This window comes from Camelus dromedarius, chromosome 10, assembly GCF_036321535.1.
Source record: "Camelus dromedarius isolate mCamDro1 chromosome 10, mCamDro1.pat, whole genome shotgun sequence".
NCBI lineage: Eukaryota > Metazoa > Chordata > Mammalia > Artiodactyla > Camelidae > Camelus > Camelus dromedarius.
The window spans coordinates 3,215,976-3,243,275 of NC_087445.1; the positions used below are offsets into that span (position 1 = coordinate 3,215,976).

The 27,300-nt window shown below is 46.7% G+C and overlaps 1 protein-coding gene across 7 annotated transcripts in view; it reads right to left on the reverse strand.

Moving 5' to 3' along the window:
- The window catches only part of AOPEP (aminopeptidase O (putative)), a 324,357-nt gene that overhangs the window by 118,530 nt on the left and 178,527 nt on the right, over positions 1–27,300 (reverse strand). For all 7 annotated transcript variants that reach the window (XR_004135281.2, XR_010382565.1, XM_031447198.2 and 4 more), the window contains exons 6-7: positions 22,455–22,644; positions 18,302–18,408 (exon numbers count right to left, since the gene is read on the reverse strand). Coding sequence is in view for 5 of the 7 variants with exons in the window: in XM_031447198.2 (XP_031303058.1) it covers positions 18,302–18,408; positions 22,455–22,644 (297 nt within the window). In the remaining 2 variants the exon portion in view is untranslated. The remainder of the gene's footprint in view (positions 1–18,301; positions 18,409–22,454; positions 22,645–27,300) is intronic.

A 27,300-nucleotide genomic window follows, 5' to 3' on the forward strand; every position in this document is an offset into this window, starting at 1 on the left:
CACATGAAACAGTACATTTTGTGAGAATAAAATGGAATCAGCCGAGAAAGGGGGCTTTGCTGATTGTGGGCCATGAGCACCTGACTAGGGTTAACCACACCCTCTACACCTGGGGACCAATTAAATAAAAAAAATTTAATGACATTGTGAAAGGCAGGAAGAACTGTAGAAAATACAGTTGGCTCAGTCTATTCCCATTCTCACCCACCTTCTTCCCTGACACTTGAATAATTAAGTCTGAAAAGTTAAATGCTTACTTTCCAAGGGTCCTTGCAGCTACAGTCAGTCTGAAGGCATAGTCCAGGCTATGGAGACAAAAGCAGTGTCTGCTGTGGTTAGGAGTGGGGTTCTGGGACAGTTTTTGCTTTCCTTACAAAAGGGGAAATATGACTGGAGTATTCCTGTTGTCCCCAAACATGGTGGATGGAGCTGCAGCAGCCACCTTGCAACCACGAGGCAGCAAATCAACATGCTATGGAGACCAGGATGGTATGAAAGAAGGTAAACAGTTTTTGACAGTACCATTCAGCTGCTGGCCAGCCCAAGACTTCCTGCCTTCACACTTCTTAAAGTATGAGAAAAATAACCCTCGTTTGTATAAGTCAACATTGCTTTACTGTTCTATTAATTGAAGCTAGATTCCTATCTAATGGATGGAGAATTGAACTAATACTAATAGTTACCACCCCTGTTACCTCCCTGTGCCAGGTACTCTGCCAAGCTCTACTCTCACAAGAACCTGATGGAGCAGGTACTGTGATTAGGCCCATTTAAAAGTGGAGGAATGTGAGGCCTGGTGATGTCCAAAAAGCTAGTTAGTGGCAGAGCTGAGGCTGGAACCGAGGTCCATGAAACATCAAAGTCCTTGCTGCATTCTGGGGCCTCCCCAAGATCCAGGGCCCTGTCTTGGTTGTGCCAAATATGATGGGGAGAACCTGAGACGACTTGTTTACTCTCCCTGCAGCTCAATTTCCTCACTGTAAAGAGTGTGATGAGGCCAAGATAATATGAAAGCACTTTGTAAGCGTAAAAGTGTTAAGCATCTCTTCCACACTATACGCCAGTGTTTATTTCCTTGGCTGGAATACATGGAATGCGAGAGATCAAGTTACCAAGGTCGTTTGGGCTTAACTGCCCTTGGTTTCTGTTGTACCTGGCACCAGATGTAACAACTGAGATTAGCATGACCTTTCCCTGCCTACCTCCTTCCTTTCCCGCTGCATTCACAGCAGCAGTACGGACATTTAAAAAGCTGTCTGATGGCAGTGAGATTTGATACACAGCGATGTGATTTGGAATCAAACCTCCTGAAGAAAGAACTGATTCTGCAGGACTATCGCCAAGGGTGGGATTTGCGAAAATGCCACTGAAAGGTGCTCAGGCGTGTCAGCCTGGGTCTGAACACCTCCTGCCCTGCCACAGCTCAGACGGGCCGTCTGCCAGCATTCTCTGTCTTGTACTCCTTGGCAGTAAAAGTGAGAGCCACGAGATATCTTCATCTACAAACTCGCTACTGAGCTTGGGATAAGCAGCCCAGAAACGAGACAGAAAGGGATTAATCAGCATTCCAGCATCCTTGTCTATCAGCTGCAGCTGCCCTACAGGGTCTGACGGGCCGGGAGCAGGGCCTCACTCACCCCGCAGTGACAGAGGAAGTTACATACTACCTTTGTGGAGGCTCTGGCCTCACGGTACCAATCGGAGCCCCGAACACATAAGCGAGATCTCCTGGGGAAGCAGCGTAACAGACTGGTTGACAGTTTGGGTGTAAACCTTGACCTTGCCACCCAAGTGCCACATAATCTTGAGTGAGTCTCACAGTCTCACGGAGCCCAGTTCTTTCATATCTAAGAAGGGGACGAGAGTGACCGTGGCACCTCATTAGACTGTGGCAGCGTCTGAAAGCGCTTAGCCAGAGTGCCTGTTGGCATTTTGTAAGCACAATAAAAGTGATGGTATTCTCATCATGATGAATACTGGTTGGGGTCAGGGAGTGCCAGCTAAACCTTCCTCTGACAGGCAAAGACATTGGAAAGATGTCACCCCTAGCAGAGAGGGTATAGCTTAGTGGTAGAATGTCTGCTTAGCATGCACAAGGTCCTGGGCTCAATCCCCAGTACCTCCACTAAAAAATAAAAATAAATAAATAAACCTAATTACTTCTTCCCACAAAATAAATAAATAATTTAAAAAAGAAAGAAAGAAAGAAATATCACCCTATAGTTACAATATGCACAAAGCAGGGGAAATGGTACACAGGAATTCTATTACTTTGGTGACTGCTTGCGAGTCTAAAATTATTCCAAAATAAAAGAATTAAAAAAAAAAAAAAAAAAAAAAGACCAGGCACATAAATGTAGCCTTGTATCTTCCCTCTGCGGGAGCCCTGATTTTGAGTGTAAACCCTTCAGGGGCTGGTCTGTAAGCCTGCTCCTGGCTGCACTGTCATCAGAAAACAAATAAAAAGAAATAACAAATTTCAGGTGTTGCTGAAATTCTGGTAAGCTAGGTCTGGGCATACTCCTGACACACATCCCCCCCCCCCACCCCGTCTCCTCCTGCCCAGTTTATACCACTGTGTGAAAAGGTTACTAAAATTCTGGGTGAAAAAAATGGCGGCAGAGTGATGGAAAGTACAGGAATTTTACACCCTCCATTTGCTTCTGCAACAGGTTTTCCATCTACAAGATGTTCGTAGTGAGCCCTTAACACCACCTTGCCTTTGGATGGCACTTCCAAAGAGAACTACGCCAAATGTTGCGCGCACCTTTAACTAATGAAACTGTGCTGTGTCGAGGCTGCTGGTGTTTGGCAAGTTTGCGCGTCTGTGTGCTTTTCACAATGGATTTAACAGCTGCCCAGAATGAAGGCTTTTTTCCCCATCAGGGACCATTATCCTATAGCAGACACAGCAGGATATCACTCTGGTGTTGAAAAGGCAATCGCTAAAATGATTTAAGACAGAAAGAGGCATTTCTCCAAGGAGCCAGAGGAAAGTGAAGAAGGAATATTCTGTCCCCTGATGGTGAAAGGAGCCAGTGGTCGGTACCAACGGGAGAAGAGGTCAGCTGCTGAAGAGGATGATAGGACCCTGTAGTTAGCAGAACTGTGGAAAAACAAAAAAACCCCACAAATTTTGATAAGCAGGGTAGGAAGATGAAAGATGAAACTTAGGGCTGTCCCCAAGGAATGATGACTTATCTGGCTTAACAAATTTGCAAATGAGTCGAGTCTGGAAGTCTAACTGGTTGACTGACAGCATCCACAGTCAAGAACAGCAACCATAGATGGAATGAGGATCCAGAATTAATAAAACAATTGTTAATAAGGACAAAAAGGTTTTCAAAAAGGAAGCATTCACCTCTGAAAAAGAGTTAGTATATTAAATTGTCTGTAAATTCAACAGGCAGCAATGGGTGACTGATGTGGAGAGCTGGGCTCCGGAGCCAGACTTACTTCTGCTTTCATCCTGCCTCTTGTCACTCACTAGCAGGAGAAAGGTGGTCAACTTCTATACGCCTGTTTCCTCTTCTATCAAACGGGGAGGAAGACGGTACTAGTACATATCCCACAGAGCCATTTTGAGGATTAAAAGAGGTAATGTATGCAGATTGCTTAGAATAGTGCTTGGCATATCGGAAACACTCAATGAATGTTATGTTACTAAGGAGAAAAAAATACACAGGAGTTAGAACAGGAGTTAGGGAAGACTGCCATGAGAAGGTGTATGACACTGAGTTTAAAAATGAAGTATGGTATGTAGTTGAGTGCATTCAACTAACTCTATTAATGCTTGTCTTTTCTTTTCTGGACTATCCAGTTCGAGGGAAGAAACTATATTGTTCCAGTGCATTCTTTATGGGTATAACCTCAAACAAAGTGCTGCGTTTGGGTGACACACCTGGAGAACGCAGCCCTTGTCAACGGAGAGGATCACAAAGACCCAAGCCCAAGAAGGGAACTGTTCTCCCAGCCCTGTAGTATATGGAACAAATTTACCAAAGCCTGTGACCTAGCGACTAGAAAACGAAAGACAATGGTCTTCAGAGATGTGGACTGTTCAGATGAGAAGGTGAGTCCTGTGCAACTCTGGAGGTAAGGGCTAAGAGGACGGGGCACACTTTCCAGGCAGACAGGTTCCAGTCCAATCTAAGGAAGTCCATTCTAAGACAAGCTGCTCCCACAGGGAAGCTGTTGCTTGCTGGAGCGGTGAAATCTGGATCCTGGGAATACTCTGTTAGAAGCTGGGTGGCTGTCAGGGATATGCAAGGTTAGGCAAAATCACTTTTAAGGTCCTTTCTGACCCTAATATTCTATGACTTTATGAGCTAAAATAGCCCAGAATATATTTAAGCTGCAGCACTTAGAAGTAAAACTTTATTCATCCACTGCAGTGGAGTCAGTAGGTTTGCTATGCAGTCTTGGCCTCGCTAAATCCACCAAAGGTGATTTTGATTTAAAAAAAACCTAAATGAATTAGAGGCACCATAACTGAATTTTACTCATCCACATATATTCGGGGATAGACTTAGCTAACGAGTATAGGATTCATGCACTACAAGGCTCTCATTATGTTTTTTGCAGTGTTGTGTTCCAGGGCGCATGTGCACCACATCTGAACGCCTGTCCTCATGAGCCAGGGTAAAAGGGACCGCCTGCTATTCAGGGCTGAAGTGATCATAATGAAACACAGGCTGTCAGTCTGCTCTACACATTCAGCACACAGGAATACAGAGAACCTGAAAAATCACAGGAAGCCAAAGTAGAAAGGGTAAAAATGGAAAACTTTTTCTGTAATGTGTCAGAAAAACCCCAAAAAACCCCATGACTCTGTCTCGGAAAGAGGCAAATGAGACAAACACTGACTTCATTTTACAAGGGGAGGCTGGAAGCACGTTTTGAACACCAACAGCATGTGTGCCGAGATAATGGGAAGGATCGGCTCGTCTTATGACTCAAAGAGGAGCAGATGGTCTGTGGGAGCCGGAGAAGGACTTTTCCCTCCTCGGTGGAGGCTGCACGGTGCTGGGGACGAGAGGCAGCGGCGACGGAGGGCTCGCCTGAGTCTGAAGCCCAACCAGGATGTAAAACAGGACGACTAGTTGGGAGACCAGCTCTCTCCTCAGTCTTGCGGGCAACTGCGTACTCTCTGGGTCTTACATGTAACATGCGGTGCATTAATAGTAAGTGTAAGACTGTTTACCACAGTATTGTTTGTGAAATCAAAAATACTGGAAATTACCAAAGTGTCCAATGGTTAACCAATGGTTAGTTAGTCATGGAATGTTCATATCCTGGAATATTCTGCAGCAGTTTAAAAAAAAAAACCAAAAAGACCCACATGTGTCGATAACAGAACAATGGTAAGGATCATAGAGGGTGGAAAAAATTCACACACACACTTGTACTTGAGGGATGCTTTCCTGCAAGTGAATCATCTCTGTGTGGGGCTTGTTGCACCACAGACACTAAGGAGACTTCTTCCTGGCATCCAGCACTAGAAATGGCTCCTCAGGTCTCATCCAATGCCCTGAGGACACTGGCTGCCTCCTGCCATAATTTCTTCTTTCATCTCTCCTTCAAACACTTGCTGGTCAACCCTGCTGAAGCTACAATGATCTTATGTTATAGAACATCCAGTGATTTCTATCAATTCCTCTCTTTTAAAAATCGAGATTATAATTCACATATCATAAAATTCACCATTTAAAAAATGTACAGTTCAGTGGTTTTTAGTACATTCAGAAGGTTGTGCAACCATCACGTACTGGTTCTACTAATTCCAGAACATTTTCATCACCCCCAAAAGAAACCCCATAACCACTGGCAGTCACATTCCATTTTTTCCCCTGCAGCCCCAGACAACAACCACTCATCTACTTCTTGTCTCCAAAGTCTTGCCTATTCTGGATATTTCAGATAAATGGGATTATACAATATGTGGCCTTTTGTGTACAGCTTCTTTCAGTTAACATAGTGTTTTCAAGATTTGTCCACTTTTGTAGCACATTATCAGTCCTTCATTGCTTTTAATGGCTGACTAATATCCCATTGCATGGATATAACGTTTTATTTATCCATTCATCTATTGACAGACATTAGGGTTGCTTCCACTTCTTGGCTGTTAAAAATAATGCTTCTATGAACATTCATGTTCACGTTTCTGTGTGGACTTGTGTTTTCATTTCTTGTATGTACTTTGGAGTGAAATTGCTGATTTATATGGTAACTCTATGTTTAACCTTCTGAGGATCTGCTGGCCTGCTTTCCAGGGGAGCTGCACCATCTTACATTCCCACCAACAGTGTACGAGGGTTCTAATTATCCACATCCTCACTGACACTTGTTCTTGTGTTTTCCATTACAGCTGTCCTGGCAGGTATGAAGTGGTATCTCATTGAGGGTTTGATGCACTCCCCTCGATGGCTAATCATGTCAAGCATTTTATGTGCTTATTGGCTATCTGTATTTCTTCTTTGGAGAAATGTCTGTTCAGATCCTTTAACCATTTTTAATTGGGTTGTTTGTCTTTTGATTGTTGAGCTGTAAAAGTTCTTTATATATTCTGGATACAAGTCCCTCAGATATACGATTTGCAAATATTTTCTCCCATTCTGTGGGGTGTCTTTTCACTTTTTAGATAGAGTCCTTTGAAACACAAAAGTTTGAAGTTTTGATAAAGTCCAATTTATTGATTTTACCCCCTCTTTGATTTTTGACCCTCTTTAGCTGAGGTAGCTAAGAAGCTTTTACTTATTCAAAGATCATACTGACTTATATCTATGGCTTTTTTTCTAATAGTTCTACATTTTTAGCTCTTACACTTAGGCCTTTGAGTCAGTTTTTGTATGTGGTATGAAGCAGACGGTCTAATTTCATTCTTCTGCTTGTGGATAACCAACTGTCCCGTGACCATTTGTTGAAAAGAATATTCTTTCCCTCATTGAAAGTATGAGGGAAGTAGCACCCTTGTCAAAACCCAACTGACCATAAGTGAAATGGTCTTTGTCTAGACTGTCAGTTTTATTCCATTGATCTATAAGTCTGTCCATATGCCAGTACCACACTGTCTGATTACTGTTGCTTTGTAGTAAGTATCGAAATTCAGAAGTGTGAGTACTCTACCTTTGGTCTTCTTCTTCAGCTTTGTTTTGGCTATTCTGGGTCCCTTAAATTTCCGTATGAATTTTAGGATCAGTTTGTCCATTTTTGCAAAAAAAAAAAAAAAAGCTGAAATTTTGACAGGGATTACACTGGATTCGTGAATTGGTGTAGAGACCATTGCATCTTAACAACCTTAAGTCTTCCAATTCATGAATACAAGATGTTTTTCCATTTATTCAGCTCTTCTTTAATTTCCTTTAATAGTGTTTTGTAGTTTCCAGTATATGTTTCATACTTCTTTTGTTAAATTTATTCCTAAATATTTAATCATTTTTGATGTTATTATAAATGAATTTGTTTTTTAAATTTCCTTTTCAGATTATATACTGATAGTGTATAGAAATACAATTGACTTTTGTATGTTGATCTTGTATCCTGCAACCTTGCTGAACTTGTTTATTAGTTTTAACAGTGTTTGAGGGGGGATTCCTTCGGATTTTCTATCTATAAGATTATGTCATCTGCAAAAAGATAGTTTTACTTCTTCCTTTCATTCCTGGATGTCTTTTATTTCACTTTCTTGCCTAATTACCTTCTCTAGAACTTCCAGTACAATGTTGAGCGGAAGTACAACCCCCCTTTTTTATCTTTTCTCTACTCAACCATTGACTTGAAAGGGGTAGAAGCCCCTGTGAAACTGGATTTTAATATGTACTATGTTCAAGATACACTTCTTTTGTGTATTTGCAGCAAGTTCAGTCAAATACTTGTTCAGTTTTTGTCAGCCGTTCTTGGTCAAAATTATTGGCCAAAACACAAACTAAATGGCGGGAGGGGCATGCCTATAGGGAGTAAGCCAATAATTGGTTGAACGGAGTCAATTTAGGATTACATGAGAAAGGACTCATTAGTTGAGAGTTTTTCTGAACGGGAGACTAACGCTCGTTAGCCAAGAATGTAATACAACAAGTGCTAGGATTGGCTGAGTACATGAGACAGCCTCAAAGGATGAGCAGAGTATCACAGTTCACTAGTTTATGTATATGAGTTATTTCTTAGGAAAATACTTCATGGGCAAATCGTGTTATAATGAATCAGTGCAACACAGGGCAGCAATACAGAAAAAGCATGCATATATAATTATAAGACTTATTTTCTGCAGGAGTCATAAGCAAATGCTAGCAGTGATTAGCTTAGGGCGAGGAGTATAGTGGGGCGGTGGAATTTAAACTTTTCTAAACTGAATTTTCCTGGTACGTGGTTTTATTAAAAAAACATGGTTAACTAAGCCGTGATTATCAACTGCTTTACTTCTTTATGTTTTTCTATATTAAAAAAAAACTCTACTAAATGTTATTGCAAAAATGAAACACCATGTACGGTAAGTGTGTAATTAGGGGCCTATCAAAGAGAATTCCGTCCCTCCCTTAGAAATACCTGAGTGATGAGTAACCAGGGAATGGTCTAGAAAAATGAAGGAGGGGTTATTTGAGTTCAGCTATTCAGGACACATCTGTCATCTTTGCTGGGTGAAAAAAGTGAGAGCCGAGGGTGTGCCTTCAACAGGAAACAGGAAGTGAGTGGGCACGCAAGTGGGCGGAGCTGGCCTTTGTAACAGGAAAGGGCAGAGTCTGCTTCTGGCTGGCTGAGAGCCCTAGAGTTTTTCAGAAAATTCTGGCATAGGTGTAGCAGCCTTCTGTCGTGAAAGGGGAGAAACGGTCTACATAGCTGCTGCCTAGTGTGTTCGGTTCAAATTAAAACAAAACAAAACTAAACAAAACAAAAAAACGGACAGGGAGAGTGGGGTGGCGGGGACCCCAAGCCTGAGTGATGGAGGGTGGAGGGCAGGAGATACAAGACACAGATACAGAGAGGCTTTGAGAACCTCACAAGCCAGTGCCAGTGGTCGGAGCTCAGGTCAGAGCTCCTGAAGGCCGTGGAGGGAAGAAGTTTTTCCTTCTCAGGGCCGTAGTCAGACTCTGCACAGAGGCCAGAGGAGCTGTACAGAGCAGAGGCCAGAGGGGACACCAGGGTGGCCCCTATGTAGAGATTAGACCAGAAGTAGTTTGGGCAGGGTATGAGGATCCCATTAGTCTTAGAAGCATTGCCAAGTTCTTTCCTCAAGCTGTTTGTTTGAGCTTCTTTGTTTAATGTTCAGATTTTTATTTTTTTGTTTGTTTTTGCTTTTAATCCTATCCTATTCATTTGTAACCAGGCATTCTTGCACTCTTTTTTTTTTTCTTTTTTAATGTTGTCTTAACTTCTCAGCAAAATTAACTTTTTGAACATTCTAGCCAACTGTAAGTTGGTAAGGAGGACAGGTCGGGGTTTCCAGGCTCCGGCTGGTAGAGACAGGAGCAGGGTGCCTCTGTGGTCGGCCGCCTGACACTGGCAGCAGTGAAAGAAGAGGAGGGAGAATAAACCAGGAGGGAGAGCAAGGCTGGCTGTGGGGGCCCAGGCCTTGCACCCTCTGTCACTTGCTGGGCAAACACTGACCAGGTGCCAGAATGTCTAGATGACAATGCGTGTTGAGTTTTTAGTATACGTTAAACCACAGGAAATCGACAATAGTCATTTTAGAGCCATCAAAGTGGCAATTTCCTGTGATTCAGCCTAACGCGTGTGTTCTAAAGATCTGCAGGTACACACTGCGTTTATTCCTCACACTCACCTATAAAGTAGAAACTACGCTGTTATTATTCCCATTCTGCGGTGAGGGGACTAGAGCCCAGGCTGGCTGTGTGGCTCTCTCAGCGGACTCAGCACTGGACCCAGACCCAGGCAGCCTGGCTTCCAGGTTTATTCTTATAAACCCTATGCTGCTCTCCTGGGCCGCGACCTGAACACTGACAGGGTTTGGACGGAGTTCAGGTCTGCATCCTCAGGTGACATTTCTCTGACATAAGGCAGGACAGACTAGGTCCTGGCCAAGAAGGGACTGGGACTGTTGCCTTTCACTCTGTTCAAAGTCGAAACAAACTTCACAAAGCTCACATAGCCAACCAGTCCCTTCAGTGGGTCCATCCTTATCTGCAGTCAGGGAGAGAGTTACATCACACTATTAGAAGCCTTCTTTGAAGATGCACTGACATTTCAATCAGTTTTGAAAACCCCCAAGTGAGGACTCATTCAGAGCCTTAGGCAGCCGAGAAGGGGGTCCCAAGCTGTCAGCTCAGGCCTGGGGTCCTGACACAGCCATCTCGTTCTACCTGGTCTCTAGACTCTGGCTCTCTGATCGTGTGTTATCCCAAAGGCTGGGTAATTTTCCCAGAGCTCCACTGTCATTATGTCATTCTTGGAACTGAAAATAGCTCCCGACTGCCTGGATGGTCACATACAAACTCTTGACTTTGGCATCTCAGGAACTCCATCCCTTAGCCTGACCTTCCCTGGTCTACCTTCAGCCTCACAGATAAACCCATTTTCACCTAAGGGCCATTTCCACAGTCAGTTCACTGTTCATGCCTGCCAGGCTTCCCTCACTGAGTTCCCCTCCCATCACCTCTTTACCAGCCTCAATACCATCCTTTCTATCTTTCCCCCTAGCCTCACATCTTCCCAGCGGCCCTTTCTAACTAAACTTACCAACATGAAACTCTTCGAATTCTGTGGATTTGTCTATTGGTCTTGTGACGAATATTTCAACTCTCCAAACACTACATAAGGAAATTCCGGGGCAGAGATCATGTTGTCTGTGGCATTCATTTCTTCGGTATTTATTCAGTAGCCACTCAGTGGCAAGCACTGTGGTGTATACAGGTAGAGAAGACAGAGTCCCTAGGTTCAAAAGGTTGATGGGTCGGAAGAGAGATGTTTCAGGTTGGACCATATGAAATTGCTGGTTTTGAGGTAAAAATGGCCAAATATTGGCAATTTAATATAGCTCATTCTAAATATAATTATCAAATAATGTAGTAAGACCAGGGAAGGTGATACAATCAGAGCCTTTAGTGGGTAGAGAGGAGGGAGCTTACCTTGTCAGGGTAGGGCCTGGGACCTCTGGAATACCTGTGGGCCATGATACCTGTGCTGAGTCAGAATGATTTGGAGTCATGCAACAAGGGAAAGATGTTCTAAATAAAGACAACACGAAAAACAGGCAAGGAGGTAAGAAAGAACAGGCAGACGTTAGGTGTTATGGGTTGAATTATATCTCTCCAAAATTTTTATGTTGGAGTTCTAACCCCCAGTATCTCAAAGTGTGACTGCATTCAGAGATAAGGCCTTCTTTAAGAAGTAGTTAAGCTAAAATGAGGCCATCACGTTGGACCTTAATCCAGTCTGGCTGGTATCCTAAGAAGAGATTAGGACCTACAAAGAGACAATAGCAGTGTAGGCACACAGAGAAAAGACCGGGTGAGGACCCAGTGAGAAGGTGACCGTCTGCCAGCCGAGGGGAATGGCCTCAGAAGAAACCAAACCTGCTGACACCTTGATCTTGGACTTCTAGCCTCTACAACTGTATGAAAATAAACTTCTGTTGTTTAAGTCACATACAAGTCTGTGGTATTTTGTTACGGCAGCCAGGGCAAACTAATACAGCAGGGTTCTATGAACTATTTGGGGTGGGTAGAGGGTGAAGCAAAGAATGGTAAGAGAAGAGACTGGAAAAACAGGAGTGACGGTGTGCAGGACCTTGCCTACGGTATTAAGGAGCTTGAAGTTTTTCCTGGAGGTGAGGGGAAGCTTTTGGAGAGTTTTAAGCAAGGAGGGGAGGTGGCAGAATCACAAGGTAATTTAAGTACAGCTCCTCAGCGGCAGTGAGGAAGGATGGATTTGACAGGGCAAGACTAGAGGCAGAAAAAACAATTTGGAGGCTATTAGATTGATGCGCAAGCCATTAAGTTCTAAATAGAGAGACAGTGGTATTAGGGGTGGAGAAGGGCCAGACTGAGAAAGACTTACGAGGTAAGTTCCTGGTGAAGGCTTGACCCCCCCTGGGGGTGGGGGGAGTGAGGAAGGGGAGGAGTTGGACGACTCCTAGGTGTCCACCTCGGATAAGCGTGTGAACCTGGGCTCCGAGGGGTGAGTTCAGCGCTTCAGGAGGAGAGCAGTGGGAGTGGGGGAGGGATCATCAGGGTGAGACGGAGGGCAACCAGGACGTAAAATGGACAGTTACGCATTCACATCTGATCTTTAAGAGAGAGCTGGGAGCCTCCGGCACATATGGGAGGTGTGGCCAGCAGTGCGCACGCCCCCTTCACATCCCATGAGGCCCTTTTATCGTTTGTGTGTGCATCAGCTCTTGGTATCTTCTCTGTGACTTTTGGTCAGATGTGACCCTCAGGTTGCCTGAGCCTGTTTTGCCTGTGAACACAAGAACCAGAGGAACCTAGAATGTACATCTCTCCAAGCAATGATGCCAGCACAGGGATACACACACTCTGGGCCCCTTGCCCCTGAGGAGGACAACTCCGAGGCTGACCCACCCCACCTCCAGAGCGATCCTGTGTCACTCAACTTGATATCACGGCTTGGCCGTCCACTCTTTCCTCCTGGGAGTTCCTCCCAACAGATCTCTTTCACATGAATTTCATCTGCCTCTGGGGAACCCCACCTAAGACAGGGTGCTGAGAGGAGACCACCCCAGGAGGATGTGCAGCTGAGAGGGAGCCCCCAGGGGAACACCAACTCTGAGAGCAGGAAGATGAAGAGAAGACTGTGAAGGAGCTGGAGGAGGGACTGCAGAAGAGGACAAGAAGAACCAGAAGAGGGGTTGCCATGAAAGTTAGGTGATGGAAATTTCCAGAAGGGAAGTTACCAACAGTACTAAACAAAGCAGAGGAGCCCAATAAACGTGAGACTTGAAACATGTTAACAAAATCTGGAGATCAAAAGAGCACAATGACCTTAGCAAAGAGTTTCCCTAGACTAGTGGCCCCAGTTCATGTCCAAAGTCATGAGCGCATCATCCTCCCTGGGTGTACAGACACTCCGCCTTCCCTTCCTCCTGGAGGGCAGAGGGTTTTAAAGCTCACTCCTATATGTAGCTCTACGATCTGCATCAAGACACACTTAATCCTAGTTCTGTTCCTGGAACCAGAAATTTGTCTGGAGCCGTGTTAAGACTGACAGGTTGGCACTCAGGCATCTGAGAGGCCAGGGGAGACGTGGACGTGGATGTGCTTCTAGAATCAAAGGGAGAACAGGCTGATGGCCTCAGTTTTCCCTGTGGGGCAGGAGGCGAGGGAAAGCAGCGGAAAAGGGAGCCGCCCAAGGAGGAATGGAAGGATTTCTTCGTGGCCTGTGGGACCAGCAGAGATTGAAAAAGAATTCTGGGCAGAGTTCAGGCCCAGGACGAAGGAGCAGCGGAGAGGATTGAACTCCGGGCTGGAGCTTTTCCACGAGGCAGGCTTGTGTGGCTGCGAATAGCAACGTTCCTACGTGTGGGTGGGAAAAGACTGCTATGTTCTTCAAGGATCAGAAATACAAATTTTGAGAAAGACTTTAAAGGTGAAAACTTCGTGCATACTAGAGAAGGTTTACACACAGACTTTCAATGGAAAGAAGTCTCAGTGCTTACGTGGAACACGCAGAGCGCGGGCATCCCGCAAGCCCACAGGACTCACGGCATGCGCGTTCATTTTGGGTACAGACAGAGGCGCTTACATACGTGGGTGTCTTCCCCTGTCGCTGTGGGATGTCTTTGTGGCCAGGAGGTGAGGTAGATAGGTGGAGAGTCTGTGTTTCTCTAGAACCGTATCAGCTGTGGAGGCAGCGGCTAGAAAGAGCTGCATCGGACTCCGGGCTTGTCAGCACCTCCTCAACGTGATATATTTTAACGTTTTTCTCAGCACGAGCTTGACTTTAACAGTGAAGCCAGAAAAGGGGGGAAGTGATAATAAATCACAAACAATAAAAACCAACAGAGATTTCTTCTGACCCCGCCACCATAGCTCTTCCATCCCCGGGCCTGTCAGGATCTGCTAACTAGAAGCACTTAGAAAGAAGATGCCGGATCCAGCTACACCCGAGAGACCAAAGGCATGGGAGCCGCTCAAAGGCCCCTTGCATCTTCCTTGTCAGGAGTCACGACTGCTGCACCGGACGATGGGGCAGTGTTTAGGCCGGCAGTCGTGGGGATGGATAGCAGACATCGAAGTGGCGGCAGCCGGGCAGGACTGAGTGGAGCAGCAGTGAGATCAGGCTCTGCCCGGCAAACAGCTCTGCCCAGGGCTGGTGCAGAGGTGAGGGAGAGTCTGGAGAGAGCCACTGGGGTCTCATCTGCAGGAAAGGCATTTTAATAATTAACAAGTGAGAACAGGCATGGAGGCATTAATGTGACCCTAGGATCTTGAAACCATGCCTCGTGACAGGCTTCGCAGCCAGTGAAGGCTGAGAAGGCTAGGAAAACACAAGGAACTGTTGTCACCAAAGGAAACTGACAACCAGGTAGATTTAAGGCACGTTTGACAAGAGCCAAGACTCAACACTGGATATCAGGAAGGCAGAAGGCACAAGGCACAGATGGAGAATAATTCTTAAAAATTACTGAAATTAGCAAGTCAGAGACAAACGTAAGTCTAGTTTTTCTCTTTTCACTTGGTTAATATTCATCCAGTATCTATAATCAACACAATATTGAGTTCTCCTTTTTCCCAACATTGACTGAAATAATCAGACACACACTGTCATGTGTCAAAAGACAGAGAAGCTTGGTCCAAGGGTACTTTTTTCACCATGACCTTCCTGTCCTGAAGAAACCTGGAGTTGTTTTGTTTTGTTTTGTTTTGTTTTGTTTTAACGCAACTAAACTCTGTACCAAGTTCTTTGGAGGCAGGAAGATGGCATAGGGAAAAGAGGATTGTTTCAACCATGACTCTGCTCTTTATTGGCTGCATGACGTTGGACACCTTAACCAGTCTTTCAGAGCCGCGAGTCATAAGTGAAGACGTTAAATAGCCAGCAGGAGAGGTGGGGAAGGACTGGCAGTGAGGCAGAAGGACGTCAAGGAGAGTGTGACACACAGAAGCCAAGGGAAGAAGGTGTTTCTAGAAAGAGGAGTGGTCAACCATGTTGAAAGTTGCTACAAAGGTGGGTAGGAGAAGCTTCCACTGCATCTGGCAACGTGAAACCAAGACTTCTATATTGTTCTTGGCCCATCATTTCAAGACCATGGGGTATCTTAAAAGAAAGAAGAGGGGGAGGGTATAACTCAGTGGTAGAGTGCATGCCTCACATACACGAGGTCCTGGGTTCAATCCTCAGCACCTCCAGTAAAAAAATAAAAAGCAAAAAAAAAAAAAAAAAAAAAAAGACAGCATCTTTGATTACTGTATTGTTTTAAAAGACTTCTCGCCCAAGGTCTTACTTGTATATTAAAACAAAAACCTGAGGACAAATTTTGACAACTCTGGTTCTTCCTTCCACTCTTGGTAATTTCTAGGTTCTCTGTGCCCATTTAAGGGAGAATTCTAAGGGATGGGAGTAAACTAAATGTAGCCTCTGTAATTTGGGGAAGGTTCAGAAACATTTCCTCTTCACTGTAAGTGCATCTGATAACAATATTTTCCATACTGATGTACAACAAATCTTTCAAATGCAGTCATTTCATGGTTAGCCTAAATTTAGGCAAACACAATTTCTGAATACTAAGAAAAAGAAAAACAAATGCCATAATAAGCCTTCTTGCACAAAGATCTAAAAATAGTGTATTCCTTCTCCCAGCTCCACACACAAAGGAAATGCTCTTGGACATCAGAAGCTGGGTCGATCGCAGCACCACCAAGTGCAGAGGTAAGGCTCTCCTCACATGTGTACTGACTTCCCAGTGTCCATCTGACTGCTCACATACTAATGTTAATTATAATGCCCTTACCCTCAATAAAGGACTGCGGTCACACAGAACGGGAGGCATCAGAGGGACCTGGGGACTTGGAGAATGGAAAAACTGAGTCTTGAGAACTGACAGGATGGGCTTACTTATACAGCTCACACACGAGCTGGCTCCGGCAGCAGCCACCCTAAAACAAGCCTCTCAGATGACCCTCATCTACCTCCCCTTCCCGCACAACTTCTCTCACAAAGTCCACCACACTCAGTGTCTCTGCTCCATCTTGCACATGGTCCAACCCCAAGGTCATTTCTCTCCCTCGCTTTTACACACCCCCTCAGCAGCATCCAACACCCCACTTCCACCTTCTTGATTTACTTTTTTCCTGACTCCGATGACTCCTGACATCTGGGTTTTCTCTACACTGATTCCCCTAGATCCTCTGCTGGCTCCTCATCTTCCTCCCAACCTCTTCTCTCACTTTCTCTCTGCCTGGCCATCTCAAGGTGCTCAGAATTTCAAGTTTTCATAGGCTGAATGTTCCAGTCTCTCCAATGGGCTCCTGACTTGTAAACCCCACTGAGTTCTCAATATCCAATATCTATTTGGCACACAGAACTTAACCCATGCAAAACTGGAATCTTTCTTCTTTCCTCCAAGGCCAGCTTCCTCCCAACGTCTTCACCATCTCACCAAATGGCATCACCATCTGCCTACCCAGCTGCTCAAGTCAAAAGCCTAGAAGTTGTTCTGGACACTTTCATTCTCCTCTTCTTCACGGTCAGTAGACCAAAGCCCTGCCAGTTCCACTACCCAAACATGTCTTAACCAGGTCTGCATCTTGTGCCTGCCCTGCCGCCAGAAGGACCTCTACAGCATGGATGACTGCAATGTTCTAACCCTTCTCCTTGCTTTTGGTCTGTTGCCTGCAGTCCATCCCACACAGCAGCCAGGGCAGCGCAGTAAAACCACAAGACGGATCATGATCCCTCCCTACTGAAGGCCCTGCGGCAGCTTCCATCACACTTGGGCTAAGGCTGGGGACCTGGCTCCTGCCTACCTCTCCTCGCCCTTCCAACCACCTGCCCTCCTTTCTGTCCCTCAAGCACCAGCTTGCCAAGCCCTTTCCTGCCTCAAGGACTTCGTGCTCCTTAGAGAGGCATTCCCCAACCTCCTTACTATAAATCTCCGCGTTCCCTTCAGCCACTTCTCACCACCTGTAACTAGGTATGCACACAAGAGGGTCCTCGCTAAGTGGAAATTCCGTGAGAGCAGGGACCCTGCCCGCGTCGGCCGGGGGCGTAGCCGTCCCACTGGCTGAGTGAGGGGATGCACGAACAGTGGTGCTGGGTGGGGGATGCGGGGTTGGGGTTCTGGCTCTCCCAGACAATGGATGAGTCAGCAGACGGATGGCAGCGGTTAGCCTGCGAGGAGGGACTTCTCCGTGGGAAGAGGGGCCACACCCCAGGCTCCCAGGCTGCCAGGCTGCCAGGCTGCCTCCCAGGGGTCAGGGTGGGCTTGGCATTTCCCTCAGTGGGCAGTCACTGCTGAGTGGAGAGCTCATTTGAAAACAAACAGCAACAACAGAACCGGTCCAGGCAGGCTTCTGCCCAGGAGGTAGACTGGCCTTCAGGGCTGCCATCTAAAATGAGGGGTGTTTCCTGGATGGCCGCCTTCCCACCTGTCTGACTGCGGATTCCAAAGGCTTGGCTCTAGGCAAGAGGGGGCAGGATGAAAGCTTCTGTTGCCATAGCAACCACAGGGCTCCTGGGGCCGAGGTTCCAGGTTTCTGATAAACAACTATTTAGAGAAGTGAAGAAAACGGGCAAACAGAGAGGGACCCAAAAAATGGGAAGATGGCCAGAAGTTATCCTACAAGAGCTGCAAGACACACTCTGAAAATAAAACACAGGAGCTGAGGGTAGAGTCCTCCCCCGGCACAGGCGTGGCCTCCTGCGGGGACGTATCCGGAACAAAAGGCCCCACTGACACAAACATCTGTTACTACTAAACACTTAGAAATCAATATTTTCCTTAAGGTTTTTTTTTTTTTTTTCCTTTTGGTTGTAAAGGGTTACTGTCTGCCAGGCTACCAGGCCCCAACCTTCTCCAAGTTCGCGTCCACCACGTAAAATAGTTGACTATTAGAACTTCAGACGAAGAATTTGGTCCCCAAAATGGCCTTGTGCTAGTTTTTTTTTTTTCCTGCTCAGAAACACCAGAAAAATGTCAGAAGGCAAATCCAAACCCACACCCTGGAAGACTTAAAACCTAACAATCACATCCTTGAGAGGATGAGTAATCCAGCCCAGTTTAATTTAAAAAGGAAACACGGCAGATGCCAGAGGAGGCCTGGATGCGCCTTGAAGGAAAGGAGGAGCGTGAGAGGGAGGACGGAAGGTAACAGATCACGCGGTGCTTTACCTCAACACCTGCATCTCCTTTGGGGAGTTCTGCACCTCGTCCTGCAGGCGACGCCAGCGCAGGCCGGCCCTCAGCTCCTGCTGCTCCTGGGCCTCGTGGGGGGCCAGCTGCTTGGACCACAGACACACAAACACACATACACAAAACACAGTCACCGTTGTCCTCATGCAGAGTCGGAGCCGCCCACGGGCTGGCTCTGTGCCGGGGTGGGCACAGATGGTCCCCTGCTGTGCTTGTGCCCCATCAGAAAAGTCAGTGGCCGAAAGGGCTTCTTAGGTCCCAGGCCAAGGACCAGTGCTCACTCCCCCTCTGCCTGTTTGGGAGGTACTCCTTGGCCCCGGAGCCTCCCCCACCCTCACCCCCACCCGTGGCCTGGAGAGAGCAGGCTTCCCCTAGGGGCTGTTTCTACTCCGATTCCATCCAGCCCTTTCCCGCTTTGTCTTTCTGCACAGGGTGGGAAAGGTCCCCTTCATTCACCTCCTATTTTTCCCAGCCCCAGTTTTGTTAAGGGCTGTTTACAGTGGAGCCTGCTAATGTAACCCAGATGACTTTGTTTGCATACAAGCAGAAAGAGCCCCTGGCTGGACTCACTCTCGGGGAGGGGGAAGGCCATCACACCCTGCCCTGCTGCTCAGAACAGGCTGCTGTCACTCAGTGTGCTCACGAGGCCCCAGGGCTAGAATCTCTGTGAGGGAAAAGTCAATGTCTGCACTGACTTCTGTTTCTGGAAATTAAAGATCCCTAATAGTTCACTCAACAGATATTTACTGATTCTCTGCTAGGCACTGGGGACAGGATGGACACAGGTCCTAGCCTGAGGAGTCCGGGGAGACAGGTAAGAACACTGATCACCAGAAGGCGGTGATGGTAGGGGTTGAGGAAGAATCCAGATGCCTCCTGGCCAATCACGGTGGTCAGAAGGCTTTCCTAGGAGGTAATGAGGTCCGAACTGGTCCCCAGGGAAAGCAGGAGTCAGCCAGGGGAGGAGAAATTTCAGAAAGAGGGAAAGGCATGTACAAGGCTCATGGGGCCTGGAAAGATCGTGAAATGTGCAGAGAACAGTGAGGGACATGTCAGGCGAGGAGCAGGCTGCCATCCAGGGAGGGCCAGGGGTGCCATGTAGCCAGTAGGGGCCAGGTCAACAAACTCTGTGGGCCCTGTTACAGTCTGAAGTGTGTCCCCCAACAAAAATCCCATGGGGAAGCCCTAAACCCCAATGTGACTATATTTGGCGACAGGGCCTTTAAGGAGGTAATGAAGGTTAAATGAGGTCAAAAGGGTGGGGCCTTAATCCGGTAAGGCTGGTGTCTTTATCAGAAGGGGAGGAGACACTCAGAGTCCCTCCCCTCGTGTGCACTGAGGAAAGGCCACGTGAGGACACACTGAGGAGACGGCCCTCACCACGCCAGGGAAGAGCGGCCTCACCAGAAACCCGGCCTGTCAGCACCTTGATCTTGGACTTCCAGACTCCCAAACTGTAAGGAAAACAAGTTTCTGTTGTTTAAGTCTCCCGGTCGGTGGTATTTTGTTATGGCAGCCCGAGCTGACTAAGACACTGGCGAAGGGGTTGACTTTATCCAAGTCGATGACAAGTTATACGATTCAATCTTGCAGCTAAATCATTCACTTCTCCCTGCGGAATGTCACTCTGAGAGGAATTCGGGTTTCTAGCTCCTTGTTCAAAGACTCCCCACTCCCCTTTGCTGTACTTGCTAATGTCGGTGCTGCAGGGTGCAGTCTCCCGGCAGCAAAGCGACACATGTGGCCTCACGCCCTGTTCAGTGATGGATGTTCAGGGATGGAGTGAGCTGTTGCCTGGGAGTCCTCTGAGACAGCCCACCCTTTCGTGCCCCAAGAAGCACTCCACTCCTACTTGGAAGGTCTGCTCTGGACACCTGTCAGGGACCACCAGCAGCTCAGTCTCACTCAACCTTCAAGGAAGGGGCCAGAGCAATGGATGTATGCTGGAAATGTCTCCTAATTTTGCACTGGTTCTTGAATGGCCACTTAATTTCAGGGGCGTCCATGTGTTCACATATTGACGACTTACTGCACATACCTTAAAGGATGATGACGTGAGTTGCTCCCTATGCCAGGTTAAGGGAAAAGGAGGGATAGAGAAACTTCAACTCTTACCTTCCCTTTGAGGCCCACAGGAAGTTACCTCCTCCAAGAAGGCTTTCTGGATTTACCCAGACCCAGCCTCCTCCACTTTTGAACTCCCACAATATCTCTCTTTTCTAACTTATTTTCTTCTTCCTTCCCTTGTGTGCTTTCCTTAGCTTCAAATTAGACTCTGACCTCTTTCAGAGCAGGGCTGTGGTCTTCTCCTTTTATCCTTACAGATTTAGTGCAGAATGGACACATGGAAATTGTGCAGCTATGAGATGCAGCCAGGCCAGCTTCATGCCTCTGTCGGTGGAGATGGATGTATTCAGGGCAGCTAGAGGCAGGACCCAAGCAAAAAGACTCCAGGAGGTACAGGCAGGGGGAAGGGTAAAGGAGGAGTACTTTGCGGATGCAGGAGATAAAGGGCAGAGATGGTCATCAGATGCCTGACATACACTCGAGATTACAAAGAATAACACAAATCTGATTGTCTCAGGATGGAAGCACCTCAGGGAAGGGATGGTGGGAGAGGCACATTTATATTAAACCTATTTAATCCTGGATGAATGCACACCTACTATGTGCAAGGTGATAGGAAATACAAAGAGGAAGGGAACAGGAAAGGGGAACTGGTATTCCCTGTACTCCATGTGTCAGGCACAGATTATCCTGTTCACCCCGCAAGGCTATGCATTCCTATGCCCGTTTAATAAATGAGGAAACTGAGGCTCAGGGAGGCTACATAACCTACTGACATGACACTCAAAAAGCTGGTAAACAGCAAAGTTGGGATTCCGAGCCTGGTCTGACTCCAAACCCAGCCCCCTCTCCCAAATCTGCCACGTGGTCTCTCTTTACAGAACTCTGCGTGGAGGGCAACACAGATAAACATGCTGTAAACTCTGCAGCCAAGATGCGGAGTGGGTGGGAGGATGAGTAAGACACAGCTCCACTTTGAAAGAGGTTACAGCCCAGTCGTGAGGATAGAAAGAAGAAGAAAAATGTGAGACAAAAAAAAAAAAAAAGGTGAGGAAGTACCAATTACTGTGGGAATTCAACGTTTCTAGCAGAGTAGCATTGAATTGTGAGTGAGGTGATCTGAGCTGGTGAGTGAAAAATAAACAGGATTTCAACAGGCAGAAGGAAGTTGAACAAAATCATGCAAATATGCACAAACTTGGGAATTTCACAAAATGGCAAATAGCCCAGTGTGTAAGGGGTGGGAATGCAGGGAAAAGAGGTGATCAAATGTTAGACCCTGGAAAATCAGCAGGAAGCAGGTTAGCGGCCACATCTTCATTAGGACTGGTGACCAGTTCCTTCAAGTACAGGTTGTAAACTGGGAGGGTGTTGACCAGGTCTGGCCTCTACATATGTCTGGTTGGCATGTTTTTGAAATTAGTAAATTTCCCATAAAAGTCCAGATTTTAACTTCCTTTAAAAAACTAGAAGTCTCAGGTGTATTGAGCCCTCGTTTCAACATGACAGCAATTGGTTAGAGCTGCTGGTTGGCCACAGACCTCACCATTCCCTAATCTATACCACCAACTGCTTCCCTCTTCATTTTTGGCCAGCAGACATCTGAAATCATGAGTCTTGATTTAAAATTTAATCTCATGATTTAACAAAACAAAAGAGAGTCCACATCACCACTACCATAACCACAAAGGAGTGCCCGAGGACGTCACAGTGAGACCTTTCCTTCAAGTCTCTGCTCAAATGTCCCCCTACCAGAGAGGCCTTCTCCTAGCACCTAAAACAGCACTTCCCCCACCTCTCTCTATCCGGCTTCATTTTCTTGACGGCACTCGTCCCCACCTGCCGTGTTACAGATGCACTTGTTTGTCTATGCTCTCTCTCATCCCTCGATCCTGAACCACGCGGGGAGGTCAGACTTCCCTCTCATTTATACAGCTCTCTCCCCAGCAAACAGAACGGTGCCTGGTGCACAATGAACACTCAAAACATAACTGTTGAATGAACAAAGGACTTTGAGCAGAACTTGGCTCTGGGTAGGGAAATGCTTAGAGCACTTTGAACCTACCTGCTGTGCTCTGGCCCAGAACACATCTTCCAAGTGAGTGGCGAACCCTTCACTCAGCCACTCCTCCGTCCAGTCACGGGCCCCAAGAGCCAGGCCAAACCAGGCGTGAGCAATCTCATGGCAGAGACGGGTCCCACAGAGATGGCTCCTTCCAGGCAAGGTGCTCTGAGAGAGGAAGATGATGTGTGGGCTGTGGATAATGGGGGAGAAAACACACGGAGTCTTGTTAGGACCCATCCTCGTGGCTGCCCCCTGGGGCGGCTTTCTCAGCCTGGGGAGCCTGTTATTACCGCATGCATGCTAGATCATGACCGGCAGGCTTGCAGCTTAGACGCTTCTAGAAATAAATAAAGTGGCAGTTTACGTTTCTGGCAGTGGTTCAGGTTGCCATTTCTGCCAAGCAGTTGTCCCCGTCATCAAACAGCTATTACCTGTAATAAGTAACCTGCACCAAGGTTTTACACTGGAGAAATTACAAGGCAATGGAAGCATTTACTCGGCAATCTGGACTGTAAAAGAAGAGCAGGTGTGAGAATGTGAAGCCCATGCTGTCAGGACAGTGATCAAAGAAGACCCTTCAGCCAAAAATCCGAGCAGCTGACAAACAAAGTGAGAAGTCATGCAGAAGGACGGGAGAAGCCGAGAAGAATGGAGCCCAACACGTTCTATTTCAGACTGGGGCTGGCTACGGAGGGGACAGACTCACAGGGGCCGTGGATGGGTGAGGTATCCAAGACACTCTGATAAAGGCTGAGCCCCTGAAGGCACAGATTTCCAAAGGCATCCTCTGCTATCTGTGGATGCTTATACGTTCACATGACATGAAATTAGCAGAGAGACAGAGAAGAGAGTTAACCCTCCCAGGTGTGCACACGGTCTCAGGGCTGGCACCAGCCAGGGAGATTTAGCTAATCTCATTTTCCATACCCTGTTTTAAAACCCCAAATACTATGATTAGAATTGCACTTATGAAATGGGAGGAAGGGAGGTTGATGAGCGAAGAGGCAAATGGAACATCTCCTGTGCTTCCACCTTCGGTATTTCTCATTTATCCAGGACGTGTTTACAGTCTTATGAATGAGAATTTGCTCTTAAAAAAAAAAAATCTCTCCTCCATCAGTTGAACAAAGGCAGTGTGAAAGCTTCCATATTAAGAAACTGTATACACTGGTTCCTTCCTTCAAAAGCCCTTCATTTGCCATCGTGTGGGCTCTGCACAAGCCAGGACTGCTTGCAGCCTTGTCCTCCACCACAGCCACCAGTAGAGAAAACCCCACCTGTATTTCCCTTGCACAACAAGGCCCATTCAGCTCCGAGAGCTCAAGTGAAATCACAGGAGCCGTGCGTGCCAAAGTAGACAGCTTTCATGTGAAATAATAACAGGGCAGGCACACAAATGAGAAAGTGTCTGCTAGGCTCTCGGCGGAGTTTACCAGAAAACCCAGGAATTAAAAGTGTCGCTGGGGCATTTAGGACACAGGGGTGCAACACAGCTGGCACCAACCTTAGTTCAGACACTAACTTGGAAAAAAAAAAAAAAAAAAAGGAAGGAAGGAAGGCAGGAAGGGAGGAAGGGAGGGAGGGAGGGAACCGAGAGGCACAGGAGCTAAATGTCCTCTTACTGAGAGAGTCACCCCATGGAGAAGACAAACTGCGAAACCTGGCATTTTCAAGTAAATGACCCTTTGCTCTGGCATGTGCAGCGCTACAAAGAAAAGCCACAGAAATGTACCAAGTAAATAACATTCCAGACATACTGCTGGCAGCACTTCACCCTTTTGGCTAAAACAAAACAGAAGTAACTTCAGGCTTTGTAAACAGGCTCAAAGACAAGCCTGCATTGGAAAGGTCTGCTTTCCAGAGACCCAGACAGTGCATGCGTGGTTACAGAGACAGCGGGGCTGTTCCCTCGGCCCAGGAAGGGGACACAAGCTGACAACTGCGAAATGAAATCGCAGCAACCCGTGAAGAAAAAGCCTGCCCTGTCCACGGCGCCCGCTCGCTGCTTTGTCCCAGTGTGGAATCCGGCCCGGCCCCGTTTATGCAAATATCAAAGGCTGTCTGCGAGGGCCTGATGGAATGCACAAAAGCAGCCGTGTGGGGGTGGCACTTCGTTCTCCTGCCCTGTAATTTTTTCCCCTTCAACAGCCTTTGTTGTCTCAGCAGAACTCCTTCTCCACCTGCCAGTACTTTGAAGACACCAGCCTGGCCTTGGATGGGTTCAGGACAGACCCTGGCATTACTGGAATTGTGCCTAAATTCCCACTGTCCATCCTCAATCCTTTCTTCCTAACCACGGAGAAGTGTATTTCCTACTGTCCTCTGAGAAAGGCTGCAAAGCTTAAACTTCCTCTGGAATCGGAAGGATGGGCGTTTTACTTGATATAAATGACCCTGTTATCAGTGGAAAACATGACCTTCTCCCTGAAAAGCAATTTTCCAGTCGAGAACCAGACCCCATACCCTCCTGCAGCAGAGGTTGCCATCTAAGGCTGGCTTTTACCTGTGGGCTACCCTGGGATCATATCTCCCTATGAGGGAAATAGCTTCTTTCTTAAACTAAATGAAAAACATAGAGTGAGATTTTGATAACCTTTCTCAAGGGTTGCAAACAAAATTCTGACATAAAACGACCAATAGAATTTTCTTTCAATGAGAATTTCCTCCTCTCCTTTTGAACTGAATGTCAGGATTTCTCATGTTAAGTAGAATTTTTCAACTGCTTTTTTCCAACAGCGAATGAGGAAGGGTATCATGCTCTTAAACTCACTTCAAGGAGCAATATTAAATATTCCTCTACCAATAGATCATCATGCTTCATGCCCGCCTTCCAAACAGAATGGCTGTTCAGAATTTCCGTCTACCTTAACCTTGACTGACAAGTTTCACCCCTGGGTTCCTCACATATTCTGACTTCTCAGAATCTTATTCATGGTCCCAATCAGCCAGCAGGTCATCAGTCTTCACTCTGACAAGACCCATTTGAAAACGGGGTTTCTTTTTTCTTCCCCCCACCCCTGAAAGGGCCTGGGACAACTGCCTCTACAAACGCCAAACTGTTTATTCATCATCATTACAGAGGACGGAGGATAATCACCTCAATGACATCTTCATCCTAAAGCAAAAAAAATTTTTTTTAAATCACAGAATTGATCATTTTTCCCAGAGAAGAGATGGGCAGGAAAGTAGTATTTTCAGCTCTCAAAAAACTTCAATTCTCTTTTGCTACAAGGGGTCTAGGAGGCCAGCAGGGCAGCGCAGGGGGGCGGGCAGAAGGACAGCAGGACACGTGTTCTCATTGTTTCCCAGGAGACCACCAGCAGGGCTGCCTCCCGACAAAGGCCACGTGGTATCATATGTCTGCCATCCTGCCCCTCAAGATTAAAAATATCATTTCTGGTCTGAAAACAGTTTCTCAAGACTGTTCCTAAAAGCTACCTCCCCATCCAGATTAGAAGGCTGTGTCCGTTAATTTAAAACATGCTTCCAGCAGAGGAGGAAGGAGTGCCTTCATTACTCTCAGGAGCTGCTCCAATCCTCTGGGAGGAATTCAATTTGGAGCGGAAATGGAGAATTTCATCAGATCTTAAGCAGAGGCTGGTGTGTGATTTATTTCTGCTTTGTCCAAGGAGACGTGGCCAGCGCGGCCCATCTTGCTGCGCAGCAGGGAGGGCTGCATCCTCAGCGGCTCCAGCCCTGACCTACTGCCCCAGCGGGTCAGAGCTGGCTGCGGGCGGGCAAGACCAAGAGGACAGGAAACTGCTTTTGGTGAAGGACAAGAAGAGCCCCCGGCCACTCCTCCATTATCCTGGAGCAGATCCCAACTCCCCTCAGGGGGAGGGAGCAGATTCACTTTTTACGCAGATCCTTGGGATGAGCGTCCAGAAAACAGACTTATATTCATCAAGCTTGAACGTCTTTTGGGTGATAAGTTTTTCTCAATCTCAACGTGTGGAGCCCAATATCCCAGTAGAGGGAGGAAAGAAGAGCCGAGAAAGAGGGACACTCTGGCTCCTCTCCTCCCAAAGGCAACCTGGGTAGTTCCGAGGGTCTCATAATCACCTGAGAGCGACATTTGCTGGCATGACTTAACTACTTGCACACTTAATTTGGATAGCTGAAAGGGAGGACAAATCCTAGTTAGCCATCTTGAGGCTCAGAACATGCTTTCTCTCCCTCTGTAAGGTGCCAGTACCTCACTTTACCAATCAAATGCTCAGCCCCAGCACCTTCGTCTCTCCCATGAAATCCCTTAGTCCCACTCCGGGATGCAATCTAACATAGGGGATGTGACTTTTGTCCCAAAGGCAAAGGGACCCCAGATGACCTGGAGGGCCCCAGCTCTTCTCTGGCACTGAGACTGCTCAGTGGGGACTAGTAATTCTCTCTGCTCCATCGGGCATCCTGCTGTGGCCACACAGTATAGTCTTAAACTGGAGCCTTAGGAGATATGGGCATATGGGAATTTCAGTAGCCTGTGGTGGAAACCAGGTCTAAAAACTTGAAGAAAACCTACAACATCTGATCAGCATAGGGATTTAGGTTTGAGAGAAGGGGCAAATACTAGTTATTATATGTTTTCTTTTAAAAATTCCAAATGGCAAATTGGCAATAAAATATCTACTCACTTAGTCTAAAAGAACACTGCCAACAGGACTAAAGCAGACAGTGACTGAGGGGAAGCCCCAGGGTGACATTCCAGAGACTTCCACCAGAAACAGATCCTTCTAAAGACTCACGTTGCCTGAGTGTCTGCTACGTGCTAGGTGTTGTATTTTATCTACATCATCTCATTTAATCTACCCTACGACCTCAGGAGATAGATTTTATAATCACCCCCGTTTTA